General features: G+C 37.2%; 1 protein-coding gene across 4 annotated transcripts in view; it reads right to left on the bottom strand.

Annotated features, from left to right (window-relative positions):
• ptprt (protein tyrosine phosphatase receptor type T) overlaps window positions 1–20,118 on the bottom strand; it is a 313,011-nt gene that overhangs the window by 64,863 nt on the left and 228,030 nt on the right. For 2 of the 4 annotated variants that reach the window (XM_039612109.1, XM_039612107.1), the window contains exons 17-20: window positions 18,132–18,161; window positions 8,776–8,930; window positions 2,913–2,993; window positions 2,760–2,795 (exon numbers count right to left, since the gene is read on the bottom strand). In XM_039612109.1, coding sequence (XP_039468043.1) covers window positions 2,760–2,795; window positions 2,913–2,993; window positions 8,776–8,930; window positions 18,132–18,161 — 302 coding nt within the window. The remainder of the gene's footprint in view (window positions 1–2,759; window positions 2,796–2,912; window positions 2,994–8,775; window positions 8,931–18,131; window positions 18,162–20,118) is intronic. The other 2 variants (XM_039612110.1, XM_039612108.1) reach the window with 1 other exon arrangement.

Genomic DNA, 20,118 nt, shown 5'->3' on the forward strand with positions numbered 1-20,118 from the left:
AACATGACTTCTGTGTTAACAGCAGCAAAGGATTGTCCTTGGCAGGGTATAAAAGGCTGACACTTCCTTTGTGAACTGACAGAGAACAGTGTTGCGTAACCTCTTAACATACATCAGTGTCTAACAAATTGATTTTTAGACAAAAACGTGTTTGCACATAAAATGCACACTATGCCGCTGTGGCTTTGTACTGATCCACAGGATTTATGTCGCATCAGTGTTAACACTGTGCTGGGTGTATGTGCATATGGATATTTGTGAGTGTGTACTCCGTGTATTTGTAACTTTGTGATGTGTTCTTGAGTCTTGATCCATATATTTGCATTTTTGTCTATATCGTGCAACAAAAACTTAAGGAGAGAAACAGCAAGGTTGTGTGTGCATTTCTATGGAATACCCTTTGCGGAGCCAAAAAAACCACCTGCGTCTAAACACACATGCCCTCCTGCTGCCCCAGAAAGAAACAAAACAAAGCAAAAAAAAGGAAAAGAAAGAAAAAAAAAAGCTTTTCTTTGCATAGTGGATTTATTCAAGCTCCTTTTACTTCCCTTTGATCCTTCAATCTCTATGTCTCTTTTACTGTCTTCTTAATAACTTTCCCTCTCTCTCTCTCTCTCTCTCTCTGCACCTATCTCAGCTCTTCCTGAAAGCTATTGAAAAATGACCCTCACTAGCATCATTGAGGCTCCTGCTACTATTATCCATTTTGAAAAGCCTGAATGGCATTGAAATGTATTTAAATGTAGGAATCTTACTTTTAAAGTAATATGATTTCTATCCATTTATTATAGATTGAAGTTCAGCTGCCTTTAGAAGTCACCTAGAAAAAAAGGAACTATTGGACTCATTAGAAATTAAAGTGTTAAAGTGATAATGTATGACTAGAGGAAAATGATTAAACGGGTATTTTAACATTCAGTCTTGCAGTGATTTATATGTACTATTTGCTGTGTGCTTGGTCAAGTTGGTTCAAGCGTAGCTTTCACATTGTTTTCCTGTTTTGCAACAGAGGCTGTTTTGTTTGTTCTTTAAATTTATGGTCAATAGAAGACATCAAAAGTATGTGGATTTCTTTAAGTTAAGTTAGGGTATTACAGACTGAAAATAATGAAAACACTGCCATTTCCAATATATTTAAAATCATCTTAGAAAGTTAGTAAAAGAATGGAAGTCTTCTGACCACTATGCTTACAATGTATAAATACATTGAGGTTATTATTGCACTATTTCACAAATGACTTTAGTAAAGTCAGTTGTGTTAACTAACAGATGCATGTCGACATGGATTAAATGGGAAAGAAAACTTATGCTAAAATGGAAGGTACTGATTCATATTGTCTGGTTTATTTCTATTTTTAACGTCTGTATTTCCTATTCCTCTCTCTATCCTCTTTTTTCTCTTCTACACTCTGCCTTGTTACCTTGGTTAATGATGTTGATGATAATAACCTAAACTGTTATGCTTAGCAGGATGTGCAACCAACACCTACACTGCAGCTATATGATGACTATAGATGACATTTATGCAGGAAGAGATAAAACTTTATTAAATCCAGGAAACCTTTTTTTTCATTTCTTAGACCTTAAAAATATGTAAGCTGTGCTATTTATTTTTTCGCTGGATGAAATCTATTTTTTTTATATATTTTGTGTATTAATTGTAGCAGATTTTTCTTAGAGTAATGATCAAAGTTTCATTTTACATCCCTTGATTTTCGAACTGTAGTAAGAACAGATGGTTCCATAAAACACTAATGTCATACCATGAAGATGTATGACAGCAAATTTGTGCCATTGCACAAATCGCTCAAGCATTTGTTTGCATTCTGCTTCATCATGCCTTGATGTTCATCGGCAAATGGCACAGAAACCTCTGTACCAACTGCATGAATTGCAGAAAAGAAGCTCAAATACATTAAAGTTGGATCACTGCTATAGAATAAAAGTTATATTTTTCTACAACTGTCTACTTTGCTTTGGTGAGGTTTTTTTAGGGCAGGAACAGCACCCATTTGCAATCTTCCTAGCAAACTACAAAGAAATGGGGTTGGCTTTTGGACAATACTGCGAAAAATGATAAAATAGAAACAGTGAAAAAGAACGGAGAAACTCCACAATCAAAAGAAAGAGCGGAAAGTGGAAGCAGAACATTTGGAGAAAAACGAGAACACTGGCAAGAGGAGGTGTGGCAAGAAGAGGATGAGCTAGGAGCTGACTGATAACTATAATCACATAAAACAAACTTTCCTGTAAAATCCTTTGCATGTGCAGAATGTGTGAGACTGTGTGAAGTGGTTCACTTATGCAAAGACAAGCTATACACAGACGTCACACTTTGGCAGTGGCTTGAGCCAACCTTCTTGGCAAAGAATGTGTCAATCTGGCCAACAGAAGGGAAGAGAGGGAGGAAATGAAGAGAAAAAAAACAGAAAGAAGGTACAGGAAAATGGTTTTGACATTTCATTCTGTCCTTGTGTAAATGATGTGATTGTGTGTGGACACATTTCTCCTAGCGTGTGAGTACAATCCCCAAATAGCTCTCATAGGTGTGATTAGTTTTATGAGTGATTTACAAAAGTTGTGCTGTTTTCTCAACACAAGGGGACTAAAGTTCATTTCAAGATCAAGCACAAAAAATAAGACATGCATTTTTTCTGCTTCATGTATCAGTGCAATTAGCAATAAATTGCGTATTGCAAACATTAGTACATCAGATTTATGCCTTGAGAAAGGAAACTCATAGAAATCCAAATTCTTACCTATAGAAGTTGTGGCTGGAACTGGCTCTTTGGACACTGCAAAGATATTCACAGTCATAAATGAAAACACAAGTGCTCAGTTATGAATAGCATTCACTTCGATGTAAAATTAAAAGAAAGACAGACAGATAGTGTGTGAGGATGTGTGTGTACCTGAGTAGTAGGAATTCAGCAGGGATTTGCTCTGCAGCATCTTGCTTCCTTGCACTGAGAAGGAGCAGGGAGAAGGAGAAGCTGGGAAGGAGACAGAAAGGTGAAAAGAAGGTGAAAAAGAGAATTCAAAACAATAAAAAAGGCAGAAGATGAAAAAGGAGGATGCGAGAGAGAAAGGGAAAGAGAGAAGGAGGTTAGGGTGGACAAGGAGAAGTAAATGTAGACAGGAACGATGGGGCAGAATGAAGAGGAATTTATGGTAGGTAAAGGAATAAGAGCAAAAAATATATATAAAATGAAAAGTTGTACAGTGAAGTTTTAGATGAAACAAGCATAAGAGTAAGAAAGTGAAACATGCAACATGAGAAGGAGAAGAGGTACATGAATCAAGAGGTCCAAAAAGAAGAGGGTCAGGTTTGATAAGAAAAAAAAAGCAAAAACATAATATCATACGACATGAAATTTTTCAAAAAAAATCCACAGAAAGACAGATCAGTATCCTATATTCAGCAGTTCAGGGGGCAACTCAATAAAACTAATGGCACCATTATAGCTAACAATATTGAATTTTGAGGATAACAGGGCTCATATTCCAATAATTGTGCACTAAAGTCTGGTGCAAAAACGAAGCCGAAAAAGACCAATGGATAGGAAGATCACAATTTGTTTTAGAAAACACAATATAAGCATTCTGTAGGATTTATGATTTATTTATATTTATAACCCATACCAATGATAGTAGTTTGGACTAAAACAACATTTTTAAAGAAGTCATTGATAAGAAATTGTAAACACAGTACTTGCATGTGCTAATTTGACCCTTCCTGCCATAGGTGCCACCCTTTTTGTAGAGCTTAAGGCGAGAGAGAAAGGTAAAGTCTAGAGCAGGGGTGGGAAACTCCAGGCCTCAAGGGCCGGAGTCCTGCAGGTTTTAGATATCAACCTGGGTCAACACACCTGAATCAAATGATTAGTTCATTACCAGGTCTCTGAAGAACTTCAACAGATGCTGAGGACATAATTTAGCCATATAAATCAGCTGTGTTGGCTCAAGGACACATATAAAACCTGCGGGACACCGGCCCTTGAGGCCTGGAGTTTCCCCACCCCCGGTCTAGATCCTTGTTGGTTTTACAGATTATTAGCTGTATGTGCGGTGGCTGTGTATTCCTGCTTTGTTGGAAGCAGTGTGTTTCGGTCATTTAGCTTTTTGACTTACTTTTCAGTTTAGTGAACAACTCCTGGGTTTTGTTGTTTTTCTTTTTTTTTAAAGGTGATAGCCGCTTCTCCGTCTCTTTTAGTTTAATTAGTAATAGAAATTAATAAAAGCCTTTAATTGAACAATTTTGCCTCCCTGTCTCATTTTTTTCAACCTGGACACGTTTTGTTATTTTCACACATCCCTTGAAAAGTAACAATAGTATTCATGTAATTTGTCACTTATTAGTTGACAATTACATATGTCTCCTAGCAATACACAGAAATATGAACGGTGAACTCTGGACACACAGTTATCACTCCAAATGAGAGTGACAGATCTGTCTCAGTATACCCTTAAATCCAGTGCATAACAGCCCAGTTACAGATGGAACAAAAGCATTACAGTGCACTTTTTAGTTTACTGAGTTTTAGTTTACTAAAATTCTTGTAACATTCTGTCTCATCGAGGTGGTTAGTCAAAATTGCTATTGCCAGTTCAAATTGGCCACCATGGGAATAAGGTCAATGAAGCAAAGCTGAAAGTGGTTTAGCAGATATGTCATTGGTAATAAATGTGACTGACCACTGGGACTTGGTTTATTAAATAGTGACTAAAACCTATAAGTCCTTGCACATACACTATACCTTTCACATATACACAGAGACTTCTAGGGGCCATAAATAAATGATATCTGGGATAGACAGAGGCCCACATATAAACAAATACAATAAGACAAACCCTAAGGGGAGTGATGGGAGACTGACTGTTACATATTATATGCTAGCTAGCCTGTTCAATAATCCACATTATATAGCATAGCTAACCTACATACATAATATCTCTTAAGACCTTTAAGCATATGGGTGCACATGTTTATGCCACTCAAAGGTGACTGTTCTTTGTCTGTAGCCACTCGGCTCATTTACATGTTAGCATAGACATCACTTATGAATGTGTTTGTTTTTTATTATCTGTGAAATTTGATGGTCTAAAGTGAAAAGGTTCCTTTTATGTTCACTGAGCAGATCACAAGATAATGTGCATTTATTTTCCATCTTTTCCTCTGTAACTCCTGTTTTTCTCATCTCTACATTGTTGCTGTTTCTCCTATGTCATTTTTCTTTGGTTTCCCAGATACATTCCATTTGTATTGTTTATTTAAGCATATAGTAGTTATATATTATATTTGGAATTAGTGCTAGTGTTAGATTCCATCCATCTTCCAGGGGCTGGAGTGAGTAGAGCGAGAGGCAGGGTGCACCCTGGACAGGTGGCTTGTCTGTCTCTGGGCTCACACAAAGAGACAGACAAACATTCACACTCACATACATACCTAGAGGATATTTAGAATCACCTGAGCCCACTAATGGCATGTCTTTGGATTATGGAAGAAACCTGGAGTAGCAAACCCACAGAAACAGAGAAGAACATGCAAACTCCACAAAGATTTGATAAGTTTTTCTTTTTAAACACAACAACAACAACAACAAAAAACTCTGCTGTCATTTTGCGGTTTCCAATGGGTAAGGTGGTTTCAGGAATCGTCTCTTACTTTAGGAATATTCCTGATAACCAGATTACTATGTAATAATGAAAGTCCTTGTGAAACACCAAGAACAGATTCTATAACCAATGTGTGATATTCTCTCTTCCCAAATAAAAAGGAATAGTGTTTATTTAGAAAAAGTGGCAGTAGACTAATGTCCTAAAAAAATGGATGGATGATGAATCCCCATTAAGCACACATGCGCACGTGCACACACACACACACACACACACACACACACACACACACACACACACACACACACCCACTACACATCCATTCACCCGTCCCGCCTAATTGTTATTCAAACTATGATACTCTGTTTGCTGTAATGTTTTCTGATACAATGGCCCAATTTCTCTACTGCTGATTATTTAAGTTTCGTCTTCTCTCTCCATTGTCCTCTTTCCTCTGCCTATTCTCTAGTCTCTTCCCTATGCTCTCCTCTCCTAATACCCCCAAACAACATATTTTCTCCTCTTCTATGATAAAATCCCTCACGTCTCATGTGTACCGGCACTGTATGCTAATGTGCCGGAGAAAGAAGCTCAACTTTAATACAGTGAGGAGTGTACCTGCATACAAAAAGAAATCTGCTTTGGCAGCAATGTCCTGTGAAGTAAGCTGGTGACTGGGTGAAAACGCAATAACACAAAAAGGTTATTTGCCCTGTGAGGGTCCATTTCCGCAAATATTATTGGGTCCCCTATCTTGTGTCAGCATTTTTCTCTGTCTCATTAAGACTGAGCTTGGATTGGTGACTATGGTGTGTGTGTGTGTGTGTGTGTGTGTGTGTGTGTGTGTGTGTGTGTGTGTGTGTGTACAATTTCTTTATTTCTTTTTCAAATATTCACAAGACACTGTAAGCACAGAACAAAAAAAGAGAAGAGTTATATGTGTAACCTTGACAAAGTTTTGTACCATCTTTCCTAAGCTCACAAGGGGCAAAGTCAAGTCTCTTTTACATATCCAAATCTTCATTTCACATATTCTGAAAAATTTCATAAAGAAATTCAGTTTCAATGCTGAAATTTTGTTTGGCTACAGGGAAGGTCTAGTAAGCTCTCAAGAAGCAGAGGATGTCAAGCTTCTGTCTTATACATTCAAAAACCATAAACATATTTATAGACCTAGGGTAGTTGTTTCTAATTGAATAAAGGGAATTACAGTTTGGTCCATAAGTTTTTGTTTAATAACATATTTCTTTGTATTCATTGCCTCTGTGCAATTACTGCCTGATAGACATCACCAAATGCTATTTCTGCCTTTGAGATACTCTGATTGGTCTTTAGTGCATCCACCATCAGCTGCTGCTTTTTTATGGGTCTTTCTGCCTTCAGTTTCCAGCTTCCAGATCAGGTCATTCACTTGGGCATTCAAAAGTATCCCATTTCTCTTCCTTGAGAAAATCTTTGGTTGTATTTGCATTATGGTTTAGGTCATTATCTGTTTACACTGAGGTGCTCTCTGATCAGTTTTTCAGCATTAGGCTGAATCTGAGCAGAGACAGCCTTGTACGTACACTTTAGAATTCATCATGCTACTTTCATCACCAGTTAGATTATCAATGAATACTAATAACACGGTTCCAGTGACACCCATACATGCCCCAGCATGCCTCCACCCACCAGATAATGTGCTATGCATTGGGTTGGTATGATTCCACTCTGTTATTGGGTTTTTCACTCTAATGATGGGCTTCTTCATTTGCGTCAGCATCTCTTTGGACATTATACTGAAACAGCTACTAAATGCAAGTTAAAAAGTTGGAATCAACTGTAGAAGTTTTTTTAAAATCTTTTTCTCTTTCTCTTATATATTATATATCTTAACTAAAGTAATGAGGGAACAAGCCTCACCTAGCCATAAAAACATTGAAGTCAGTTGTCAAATTACTTTTGAGCCTTTGAAAAAGTGAGACTGTGCACGAATTGCTGCAATTCTTAAACAATAAATCCAAAGCATGTGTTTAATCCCTTGAATTAAAGATCAAAGTCTGCCCTTCAATGTCATCTGATCAATTGTTTTAAGGTGTACTGTGTCAGTAAACTGGCAAAATTACCAAAAAAATCATTGTCATTGTCCAAAGACTTGTGGACTTATGGCTGATAAAACATTAAATGTCAAGATGAAGGTTAGCTCCTTTTTCTATATGTTGCAAATGCAAAAACTAATTGCAAGGTCTATTTGAAAGCAAGTAACCTCTCAAAATTAAAACATCACCTGCTAATTTTACAGTATATATAGGTCCTACACTCCAGATAAAAGTGGTCTGCTTTAAGTATTTTCAGTACAAAAACATTATTTTACATCAAAACTGCAGCACAGACAGTTAGAAAAAGAGTGCAGGCAATTACGTCCAGCATTAGCTTGGTACTTAGTCCCTCTTCACCATCCCTGGCTTTCAGTGGTCAAGCACTCCCAAAAGGCCAGCATGACATTTTCAAGTGAAAATGCCCTCCTGAGAGGTCTTGTCTAATTACATCAGAATGACACACAGTTTTATAAAAAGCTGGGACTACTCCCCAACAAATCAAGGCCTGCCAACTCTCACAAGATTGTAGTTGAAATGTGTGGAATATGCTGTGAAAGAGGATATGCACACTTATACCGTATTGTATAAAGCACCACATAAAGGGAAAAAATAGAGAGCTCAGCTGAAAATTGTTAAAACAGCACTAAGTACGATGGAGGCTAGTGAAGCAGCACAACACACTATGGGTGAAAGACGGCCATATGGAGAGTTTTATTATAAAAATGAAATGTCCACTATTTGAATAAATGAATGTGACAAAATGATTAATGGTACAGAGTCCTAGCATATGCATATTTTAGGGAGTGACAAGGGGAAAAGAAACTTTATAATGTGTAAGTTAACTTACAGAGAAACAGCAAATTATTTTAATCTGTGGGGTTTTTGTTCTTTTTTCTTAACGCTTTGCAGAAAGAATACAATGTCTCGCAGACATGTTGTGTATTGTTAATAATTCTTGGTATACAATTGGATAGCACAATGTAGTATTATATTTTCCTGCAAAACAACATTAGGGTGCCATTTAAAGCTGATATCTTCTGGATGCACGTTAGGGCTAGAACTGTGGAGCATTTTGACTTACTGAACCCATTGAGGTCCTGGTTGGAGGTGGAAAAGGGGTCATCTTTGTGTAAGGTGCTGACTTTAGTGGTGCTCTTATCAGCTGTGGTGACTGGACCCATCTCCCTCTGCTGAGTGGAGCTGCTAGCAGTTTCCTTCTGCTTTTTGGCCAACTTTCTATAAATGTTCAAAAACATAAAAACAAGGATACACAAAGATGAATTATTCACATACAGAAATGCATGCAATTCCTTACATCAACACAAAGGCACATATGCAAAGAAATATTCTTTACGGAACAACAATACTCTTTGGAAGATGAGTTATGGCGAGAACACTAAGAAAAGAGAACATTTTCTTCATTATATGCAGTGACTTGAAACAAAAGAGAATAAATGGTGATATAAGAATGAACAGTGAGTTCTGAGCACTATAGTGTAGGCAGAGATACATTTCACAGCAAATATTATATAAAAGATATATTTTTGAAACTACAGGTCAAAATGACTAGGGATATCATTTTGACATACAACGTAGTTTAAGTTTACACAATAAACAGAGAAATGCTGGCTATTTTTAAAAATTGCTCCACATTTAAAATTGGATGTGCTCGCTTAGTCATGACAAACAATGGAATAATGAGTAGTTAAACCCAATCAGCAAGTAAACATGTGCATCTGCATCATCTTTTCAAAAGGTGTCTTCTACCAGTTTACACCAACAATAAAAAAAAATTCTCCATATCATTCTAAGGGGTTTTTCCAAAAATTGAAACTGTTTCCTGTTGAAAAATGAGCAAACTGCATAAAAAAGCGTTTTACAAATGGCCTATGTATGTATAGAAAAGCCTTAGAAATTACAGGGTAAGCTGTTATTTTGTCCCCTCTTATATTACTACAGCAAGGGGAAAAATATAGGTGATCTGATTCAATGTGGAGAGGTTGACATTCAGTACTTCTGGAACATGTGGGGCTTCTAAAGTGACTGTATATAATGGTAAGGGTAGTTATGCAGTGACTGCTGATGAGATGCCCCTTGAGTGTGAATGTATCCTTTGATATTTTTTCTTCCACTTATCTGCCACAACGCCCATCTGTTGGCCATTCTGCATCGACTATTTTGAGTTTTGCCTGAACCTTCAGTTTTAGGTCCACTGAGAGACCAGATGGTAGAAGTGACAGAAAACCATTACAATCTGACATTGTCCAGTAGATTCACCAGAACTAACGGAAATATCAAGATAAAGCGTACTTTTACTATCATATTCTATACAACATGATAATATAGTGGTTAGTACTGTAACCTCAAAGCAAGAAGGTTTCTGGTTTGAACCCAAGCTTGGACCTTGTTGTGTGGAGTTTGCTGTGTGGGTTTCCTCCTGTTATGCCGGCTTACTGCCACAGTCCAAAAACTGCTTAAATTCATAGAATAAAGTACTATATAAAATGAAATACAAAATTAAATACAGAATTAAAAACAAAATTTTGTTGATGACTTATAAATCTCTGAACGGTCAGGCTCCAGAATATCTGTCTGACTTACTGCAGCCTTATATGCCCCCTAGAGCTCTAAGATCAAGTGATCTCTTGCTCTTGGCCACTTCTAAGTCGAGGCTGGTTCACAGAGGTGACCGGGCATTCGTGGTTGTGGCGCTGAAAATGTGGAATGATTTACCTCTCCAGAAGGCCCCGACCGTCAGTCTTTTCAAATCCCATCCTAAAATATATTTTTACTCATTGGCTTTCAACACCGCATGAGAGTTACCTATTTATCCACTTGGTCATCTTCTAAAAACTGCTCCCAAAAAATGACTGATGAACACAGAAGTGATAATTAACGTGCTACTTTAAATATCAGTGTGACATATTGTTCTCTAGATACAGAACAGTTCGACAGTGTGACTTAAATAAGCTCTGCAGTTTGACTCATTTCTATATGAGGAAACTCTTGGCTTGGACATCACCTTGACTAGACAGCTGTGTCCAAATCCTGACCACTCTCCAGACTTTGTGTGTCATTAGGAGCCCAGAAGGCTTGTCAAATTTTAAAGTGTGAAAAAGGCTAAAAACATGTAGTCTCATTTTCCCTGGATTTAAAAGACTTTAAAAGACTAAAAGAGCTTCACTATCAGAATAATTGGATACTAAAGGCTACAGAACATTAAATTATAAAATCAGAAAATATCTATTTCGCAGTGTATGTTGTATTTTGCAAGCATTTGCCTTTAAGTGCCCATGAACAATCGATTCACATGAAGTAAAACAATAATACCGTGATTTAGAAAAAAAGACAAACAAGTGCATTTTGTTGATGTTAAATATGTTTCAATTGTATGAATCACTGTGCATTTCAATTAAATGCACTGTATATTACTGGAAGTAATTATAATTAAAATTGAATAACTAAATGGTACACGGGTCAATCTGTCTGAACTAAGAACAGTCTATTCATGGGAGAGTAGCCAGATCTTCATTACCTGCTTGATTTGGATGCCGATAGGCTCAGCAGAATAGCTGCCCTTTAATGTAGAAGTGTACCTTTTTATATTGTTTTGATATAAAAAATAACCTTGTGGATGCGCTTTAAACCACAATTTAATTGAATTTACTTTGAAATCAAAGGCCCAAGTGATCTACTAAAGGAAACCTGTAAATTGTCTACACTCGCAAAAGAACCATTTAATTTTGCAAAACACTTATAGAGTGTGATATTTATTAAACTACTCACGCCAAATACTTACTGAAGAAGCTGCTACATGAGGTTCTCACCTGCAGTCAGTAGTCATATCCAAGGACACTTTGCCATGAAGAGGGACCAGGGATCATACACCCCACCCTGTAATTACTGGACAACCAAGTCTACCACCTGAGCCACAGACTTACCACACTGTTTGCTTTTAGATCCTAAAAAGGATACTTTTTTTTTGGCATATCCTTTTTTCCAATAGTGTCTTAAAAAGACAGCAGAAATGACTCCATGCCATGTCATTGCTTCCACCATGGCTGACAGATGATCTTGTATGCTTCAGATCATGAGGCATTACTTTCCTTCTTCATACATTTCTCCTCATATATTTCTCAGTGTTTTCTAAGTGGTACCTTAGTTTGCGAATGATCAACAAACTCTATCGCTAATATGTATTTCAAAATAGAGTAAATATAAATAAATTTTGCAGATTTGTCCTATAAAATTCCTCATACTTCTTTCTCTGAGTTTTCGAGGAGAAAAACCTCCTTCAGAATCCACCAACACAACTTTCTGCTTACTTTAAGTATCTGAGATCTAGTCACGAATGGTATATAGTGGGCTGTGTACAAGAAATGGTTATAATAGTTGGATGTGTATGTGTGTTGTTGTTTCTATGAGTAAACGCTTGATCTCCTTGATATCTGTGTATGCACTGCAGGTGCTGGACATTCAGTGTTTTTGGCTGTGTCTAAGTGTTACATGTGTCTGTTGTATTGGACTGTTGGTGTACACTGGGCAGTGAGTGGGTGTGTTCCTAAGTGACTTATCACGAATCCGCCTAATACGCCTGCTTACACGTGTCTCTGAAAACCTGCAGTGTCTTGCACAGTCACTCTAAAAGGCAAATATAGAAAACACAATGTCACTCATACCTAGAGTGAATAATCGTGGGTCTTACTTACTTGCTACAGGATTGTTTCACTACTATATGTTGTTAGTGAGACATGAAATTAAAACTATGTACTCCAAAAATATGTCAATAAACATCCAAAGGACAAACTGAATCTGTTTCTTAAGGGCAGCTGGCTAAACAGCATCTATAAAACATGAATTTAAAAAAAACAGCTGTGTGTGTGTGTGTTGCATTTGTTAAGCCCACTAAGGGTCAGGAAGCAATAAGTGTGAGGTCAAAAGCGAAGGCAAGATCCCTTTTCATCCCCATGATTCCATTGGCTAACAGAATAATACTAAAAATAATGTTTGTTTGTGACTGAGAGAGATATGTAGAGATATGAAATTAAAGCAGTAAACACATTATAGTGTGTGTGTGTGTGTGTGTGTGTGTGTGTGTGTGTGTGTGTGTGTGTGTGTGTGCGTGTGTGTGTGTGTGTGTCTGTGTGTGTGTCTGTGTGTGTGTTTGTTTTTGAGAGCCTGGGATCAGATGATGAGCTGTAGTTGCCCTTAAGCACTTAAGCCAGGGAGAGAAAGACAGAGAAGTAAAAATCAAAGACAGATGATAAGCCAGAGACAGAGCAGAGGTGAAAAGTGAACATGAAAAAGGAGGAAGACGAATGAAACAGCTCAACAATAAAGAGGCAATAAATAAAAAACAACAACATAAAAACAAACGAGAGAGTGAGATGAACGATGTTCGAAAGAAAATTTTCAGGAGAACTAAAAGAGAAAAGAAGGAATGACCTTACAAAGTTTCTCCCATAATCATTTCCTTCCATCAACCCCAGGTTCAACCTTGCTATGCTCCACACCAATTTATAGGCGACAGAGCCTCAAAACCTCCTGTGTGATTGGAGCTTAGAGTGGCCTATTCCTGACTATCTGACTGCACTTTGACAGAAAAGTGGGCAGAGATGAAGAGGAGGAGGAGGAGGAGGAGAGCAAAGAAAGGAAAGCCAAATAAAAAAAAAAATGAAGAGAAGGAGAAAAAAAATAAGAAACGGGGAGTTGAGGAGAAAAATGAAAGGAAAATAAAACCGGGATAGAGGTGGAAGATGAAGAAAGTGACAGAAGTAGAAACAATGCAGCAAAAGCAGGCATGAAGTGGAAGGAGAAGTAAAAGCAAAAGCCAAAAAACTGTAGTGTGTGAAAGGCTTCCCCACTCTCCTCCCCGCTCTTTCACCAAACCTCGACCTAGCACACATTCATACCAATAATGGACTCATTTAAATGACAAATTCCTTGCATATTCTAAGTGGCACTGAGCACGACATAATCCTTCTTTAATGAATGTCACGGTGGCAGTTCATTAAGTACTAAGGTTACCCTGCCGAGTGCAACCACGGCAAAAATCGTGGACTTCTTTGTGGCCACAGCGACATTAATTGTAAGCTGTTTGATAGGTTGATAATGAGAGATGTTTGGCAGAAATGTCTTTTTTTGTGTGTGAGTGGGAGAAAAGATACATTATAATAGAGAGACATGAGATGAGATGAAATGAGGTGAATCAATGCATCAGTAGATATCGTCAGGATAAAGTTTAATTCTTTCTTATTTGATCTATTAACCTGAGCACTTGATGGGTCCTTTTCCAAAATGCTGTATATGTAAAATTCATTACCAAAACTCATTGCTAATTATATAATAAAATACAAAAGTTGCTATCCAGGGAATTAAAGTTTAGCTGAAGCTCAGGAGGTAAAGCAGGTCATCTACTGATCGGAAGGTTTGTGGTTTGATCCCTGGCTCCCCCAGTGTGCATGCCAAATATCCTTGGGCAAGATACTAGCTCCAAGTTGCTCTTCGATGCATCCATCCATCCAGAGTATGAATGCGTGGGAAAGTGCTTGTGTAAATGGGTGAATGTGGCATGTTGTATAAAGCGCTTTGAGTGCTCCAGGACAGTAGAAAAGCTCTAAGATATAAGAATCAGTCCATTTACCAGTATATTGTTTTCAAGATAAGTAAGACCGTTAATTTGAAATCAAAATGGTAATACAGTACAGCGGTTTCCTTCCTTCCTTCACCTTTTAGACATCCATGTCTATATTTCAGTAGCAGAGTTACTGTTTTGACCCCATGGACGAGATCGCTGACACATAGAAAGATAATGGCCAAAAATGTTTAAAAGCACCTTGTACATTCTTATTCAAGTTTTTGTGGAAATGATTCATTCTTCAATTTTCAGAAAGCAAACTCTGAACTGAATTTATTTCATGGCAGCCAGTATGGCTTGTTGATACAAACTCATGCCAAGAGAATTGCATTCATTTTAGTTGAAGCTTGGCAAGTGATCACGGCAACCTCAAGGCGTCCAGTCAAACATGGGAGACGCCATTTGTTTCTTTTGTTGAGTGAGAACTTCTGTATTATGGCTAGAATGGCGTCAGCCATTTGGTTGGCAACTAGATAGCTCAAATATCCTCGAGCCATCCCCAGCCAGTGCTGAAGTCAGACAGGCAGTCAGTCACTTCAGGATGACAGCAGTAGCTCCAGAGGAGGCTGCAGGCGAAGCCCAAACAAACTTTCATCTGCGTATCACAGGATTTAGAGACAGACCCAGCAAGGGAGGGAGAGATTGAGGGATATAAAGAGAGGTGAAGAGAGAGATAGAGGTTGAAAAGACAGAGAGTGAACCAAAACACACAAACACACACTACAGGATTGCAGGAGTCTTGTGCAAATTTAAATCCCCTTCTCATCTAACAGTAAACCTCCTTGGGCTATAACTGTGCATCTATGTATATATGGGTGAGACTGTCTGTGCATTACAGCCAATTTTTAAAAACAGGAAAAAATGTATGTGTATTATCATCTTCTTAATTATTAATTACCCCTTTACTACATATTTAGTTGTCATATGTTATGTTTATTTGTATGTTTCCATTAGGGCTGGGGGATATGGCCTCAAATTCATATCGCGGTATAATTTGAAGCATGTGCGGTAACGATATATATCGCGTTATATTCTTTTCTTCTGTATACCGTATTTTACGCACTATAAGGCGCATTTAAAATCCTTTAATTTTCTCAAAAATCGACAGTGCGCCTTATAATCCGGTGCGCCTTATGTATGAATTCTGGTTGTGCTTACTGACCTGACCCCGATTTTATGTGGTACACGGCGCTCAAAAATCTGTCAAAAAATGTTTTAGTACAACTTTGGTAAGCTACGAAGCCGCACCGATTGTCAGAGCATTACGGCTACCGTAGTCAGGAGCCTCGCGGAGTAATCTAGGTCCAAAACTCTGTCCGCTTCAGGTCCCAAAGTCAAACGAACACTGCAGCATCACTGAGAGTTAAAAACTGTCTAAATTCTTTCATCTTTAATAAAATGGTCAGTATTGCTGCTTTACCAGGTGTAACAATTAGGTTTAACATCCAGGCACCCATGAAAACAGAATTTATTAACTCTAACGGAGTTAGAAGTTAGCAGGAAGTTAGCTCGCTAGTTTCCACCTAAACATGAGAGAGATTTCTGAAAAAATTAAAACGTACAGCTCTGCTGTCACTTCCAACATAAAGGAAGACAGAACTTCAGTCAGGAGAATAACTGAGATAATCCATCCACAATATTTAAAAAAAAAATTTAATCATTAATATACAGCAACAACATGGGAATAGAGCAGCTGCGAGAGAATTCAACATTAATGAATCAAGGTACGGAAATGGATGAAGCGCAGTTTTTGGCTTTCCCCATATTCTTCGTCTCCTTGCTATTACTGTCGTCTGGCATAATTTGCATATGATATTGCTTGCAGTTGCTGCGATGCTTTCGACCAAAACAGGCGCAGCTTGATGACACCATCAACATGCACTATCGCAGTAGAGCGGTATAGTCAAAATCTCTACCGTTGGCCACAATCATATCGTTTCTACCGTATACCGTTTATACCGCCCACCCCTAGTTTCCATCATATCTTTTCTGCTTGTAATTGTATTTAAATTGTGGAATTTTGATCTTTAGAGGTACTGATAGTTATAGTCAAAAGAAAATGCCAAGAACTATATTAGGTTTGTGTGAGAGAGACTTTTCTCAAATTCAAATATTTCATATAAATCAAGGTCTTCGTGCATTTGTGTCTATGTGTATTAATCCAAACTGTCGTCTATGGACAATCCTTGAGTTCATGGTTACTCTATCAGTCTGTGTGTGAGCTGTACATTTGTCCGAGGCTGTTATTGTGGTTTGTTGGTGTATGATTTTGACTATTGTTACAAGGATTATTCTTAAGATGTCTGCTTGTGTCTCCACTGACATATTTATATGAGATTCAGCATGGCAGGTCATGCTCATTTTTTCTATGCCGAGACAAATTAAACACTGTCACGAGTGTGCAAAAGCAGAAAAACCACAGTGATGGCTGCTGTCTTTCTAATTGTGCCAGTTTCATACTATAAAAAAGCAATTTCCAGTGGGTCAACAAGCCTCAGGGGGGCTGTTTTAAAAAGAAGTGTTGGCATATGATGACTTTTCTACTCAGTTAGGAGCCTGCTGGAGATCTGGAGGAAATTTTCAGATGCTTTGAAGACAGCTGCAGAAGTGAAGAGTTTTAGAAATTCTCAGCAAGGATTTGTGCAGGAGCTTGGGGCAACAGCGTGCATGTGACTGTGCAGGTATACTGGTGCGTGGGTGTGTGTGCCTGTACGTGCTTCTGCGTGTATGAACAGACAGCTATAATAGTGCCTCATTAGAACTGGTTAATAAGGAAATAGCCACTTGGTAGAGAAGATAACAGTGAATTACATTGACCTTTTAGGGTGAAAACACTTTAAGAGACGGGCCGTGCAAACAATGCAGATGAAGTCTGGCTGAAATTTACCCTCACTGCTAAACTCACGCTGTAGTTAGTTCAGCCACCCAAAAATATATACTCAACAATGAGAAGAAGTCTTTTGATAAGGAGTTCATATTTTGTATAGTGTTACTATTACATTAATTACACTATTACATTTGGTTAGTCAGTATAGCAGGTGAATATAACTTGTGAATGTAAAGCAGAATGGTCAGAAGTATTAGACTTCCTACATTCCAAATATTTAATAGCAAAACTATTTGAGCACAGTTACTATGCAAAATGTACATACACAGTAAACTGAGGTTAAAATGTATATCTCCTTTAAGTGAACTTAATATTGATATTACACACTTTCCCCAATCCTTTTCTAATATATTCACATGCAGTTTATGTCACATGTAGTAAAGATTAAATGAATGAATACATTTTTACCCTAACATTTGCTTTTCCTAGCAGCTAAAGAGGGTCAGTATTTCTACAGCGTAACACTGTAAATAATGTTGTATCTCTCCTGTGTTGCTGCAATTTTATTGGCAAGCTACCAAGTGCCTGCTTTTATCTTGCTCTAGACTTATGTTCAAGCCAAATAACATTATTGTGACTGCACGCTGCAGTGTTTGTGTACCAACCATCAAATAAGAATTTGTCTTTGGCAGGTAATAAAGTAGACATTTTATCATGCAGTGCAAATGACAAGCTGGCTCTTAAAAATAAATAAATAAGAAAGATTGATTCTACTATGACCATTTTTCTGAAAGCTGTGATGGCTTAGAGGATTTAAATGTTTTGATAATTAAATACTTTATATGTAAATTTAGATACAGGTTTAACAGTATACATGAAAAAGGACAAAAATGTAACGACTCAAAAGGTAGCGATAAAAAAAAAGAGTAACGGACTGAGAAAGGAATTTTTCTGGTGTGAAATCTCTACTTACAGGTAATAAGAGTAGGAATAAGCATGTCTTCTGAAGCATGGTGAGGTGAGGCCGATGATGACAACAGAGCAAAACCCAGAAGAAGGACAAACACATTGGATTAGTTCATGAGTTAAATGAAAATTTATTTCTGACTTTGTATTTATTTTAAATTGATAAACTACCTGATTTTCTTTCAACTGTTTTCCCCAACCTACCTGTACAGCCTGCCTGTCTGAATCCTAAATTTGCTTTTCTATGTGTCCTCATCTGAAAACATTTGCTGTCATTTAACTTTGTTTTTACAGATGCTGAATGGGTTATTTTTTGCTAACTATTAACTATGTATTAGTACATCTAGTTGCTGACGCATACAATTAATTTTTCTCTACTGCATGTTGGATTAATATATTTTTCCTTCGCAAATTCTCAAGAAAAAAGTTCATGCTGAGGCAAAACAGACCATCTAAGGAATATTCTAGAGTCATGTCCAAAGATATATTTGGTTAAAAAAAAAAAAAAGCTTCACTGTAAGTCAGCTGTGAACCGGCCAGCAGTCAATCAAATAAATTGGATAAGAAGATCTATGACTTGTGAAATGATTACTTCACTCACCCAAAAAATTATACTTTTTTCATAAGAGCTTTACCAGGTCATTAACTTTAGGAGATAAAAACACATTAATTAATCCATCATTCAGTCTTGTACCCTGATGTTAAAACTTTAACTTTCACCCACACTATCAAATTATTAACTACATGACTTTTTCATTTTAAATTAGGAAAATTAGATAAAAGAAATAAAACAAAGCAGTTTCAATATACAAATCAATCTATTAATAGGATTTGAAATAGTCGCATTGGACTTTGGACAACTCCAGTTAAGAAACTACTGACCAAGGTGTATGATTTGTGGGCAGTTGAAAGAAGTAGCATGGTACTTCAGAAAGAGGTACATTCATTTTGTGTTTTAGTACACATTCTATAGTAAACAAAAACAAATTTATGTCCAGTACTTAATTAGATATATTTTTTAATATTAAAAAAAAAATAGTTCATGATCCATTTAGATCTAGTCTTCAACACAGGTCTTACTTTGCTGACAGCATTAATGACCTACAACTTTTATTCAATGTAGCATATGCTAATGTCCTAGCAATGGGCTCTGGTCTCCATTAATTTAACAGGGACTCAGGGGTATTTCATGGTCTATGCTGTCATTATGTTATATATAACTGAATGGGGTGCCCTGAAATATATTTTTTAACCTGTAGGTTTATCAATACGGCATGAATACTTAATTTTGGTTTACAGGTGAAAAGAAAAGTTAATACAAATACACCACTGATGCCTCCATCACCATTTGGCAGGTAAGTAGATGAGATAGATCGAATGAGAAGTGACAAAACAAACCCAAAGGGAGAGGATGGAAGCTGGAAGAGTAACACACAGAAGCAAGGAGGTAAAGGTTGAATGAGTGTGGTTTGTAGCAATAATATCTGTACAAAGCCATAATTTTACTCTGGATTGAGTTTAAAATGGTTAATCACAGAAAACATACTAATTATGTCTGAAATGTAATGAATTGCAAGACTAGTGAAATTAATAATAAAAAACAAATTAATATTAAAAGGACCAACATGTCAAAGCTAAGCCAAGAAAATCTTTAACCTTTTACATTTTTGTCTTCTCCTTTATCCTGTTTTTGATAATAAAGCCACAGGTTTATTCCACTGCACTGTACTTGACTAATATGACATATCCATACGTGTATCAGTGTGTGTGCGTGTGTGTGTGTGTGTGTGTGTGTGTGCTCGTTCTGCTACTTCCTCAATGGTTTGTTGGTGACTTTGCCCCCCAGCATACATCCTTCATCTATGAGTGGCCAGAGATTGGGATCTTATAATATGTCTGGACACACAACACACACAAACATACACACTCATACTTCATCAGACTGAGTTGTTATAGCACGGGAAAGTCAAGCACAGTTCAGGAGGATCAATATT

This window comes from Oreochromis aureus, linkage group 5, assembly GCF_013358895.1.
Source record: "Oreochromis aureus strain Israel breed Guangdong linkage group 5, ZZ_aureus, whole genome shotgun sequence".
In the NCBI taxonomy this organism is placed as follows: Eukaryota; Metazoa; Chordata; class Actinopteri; order Cichliformes; family Cichlidae; genus Oreochromis; species Oreochromis aureus.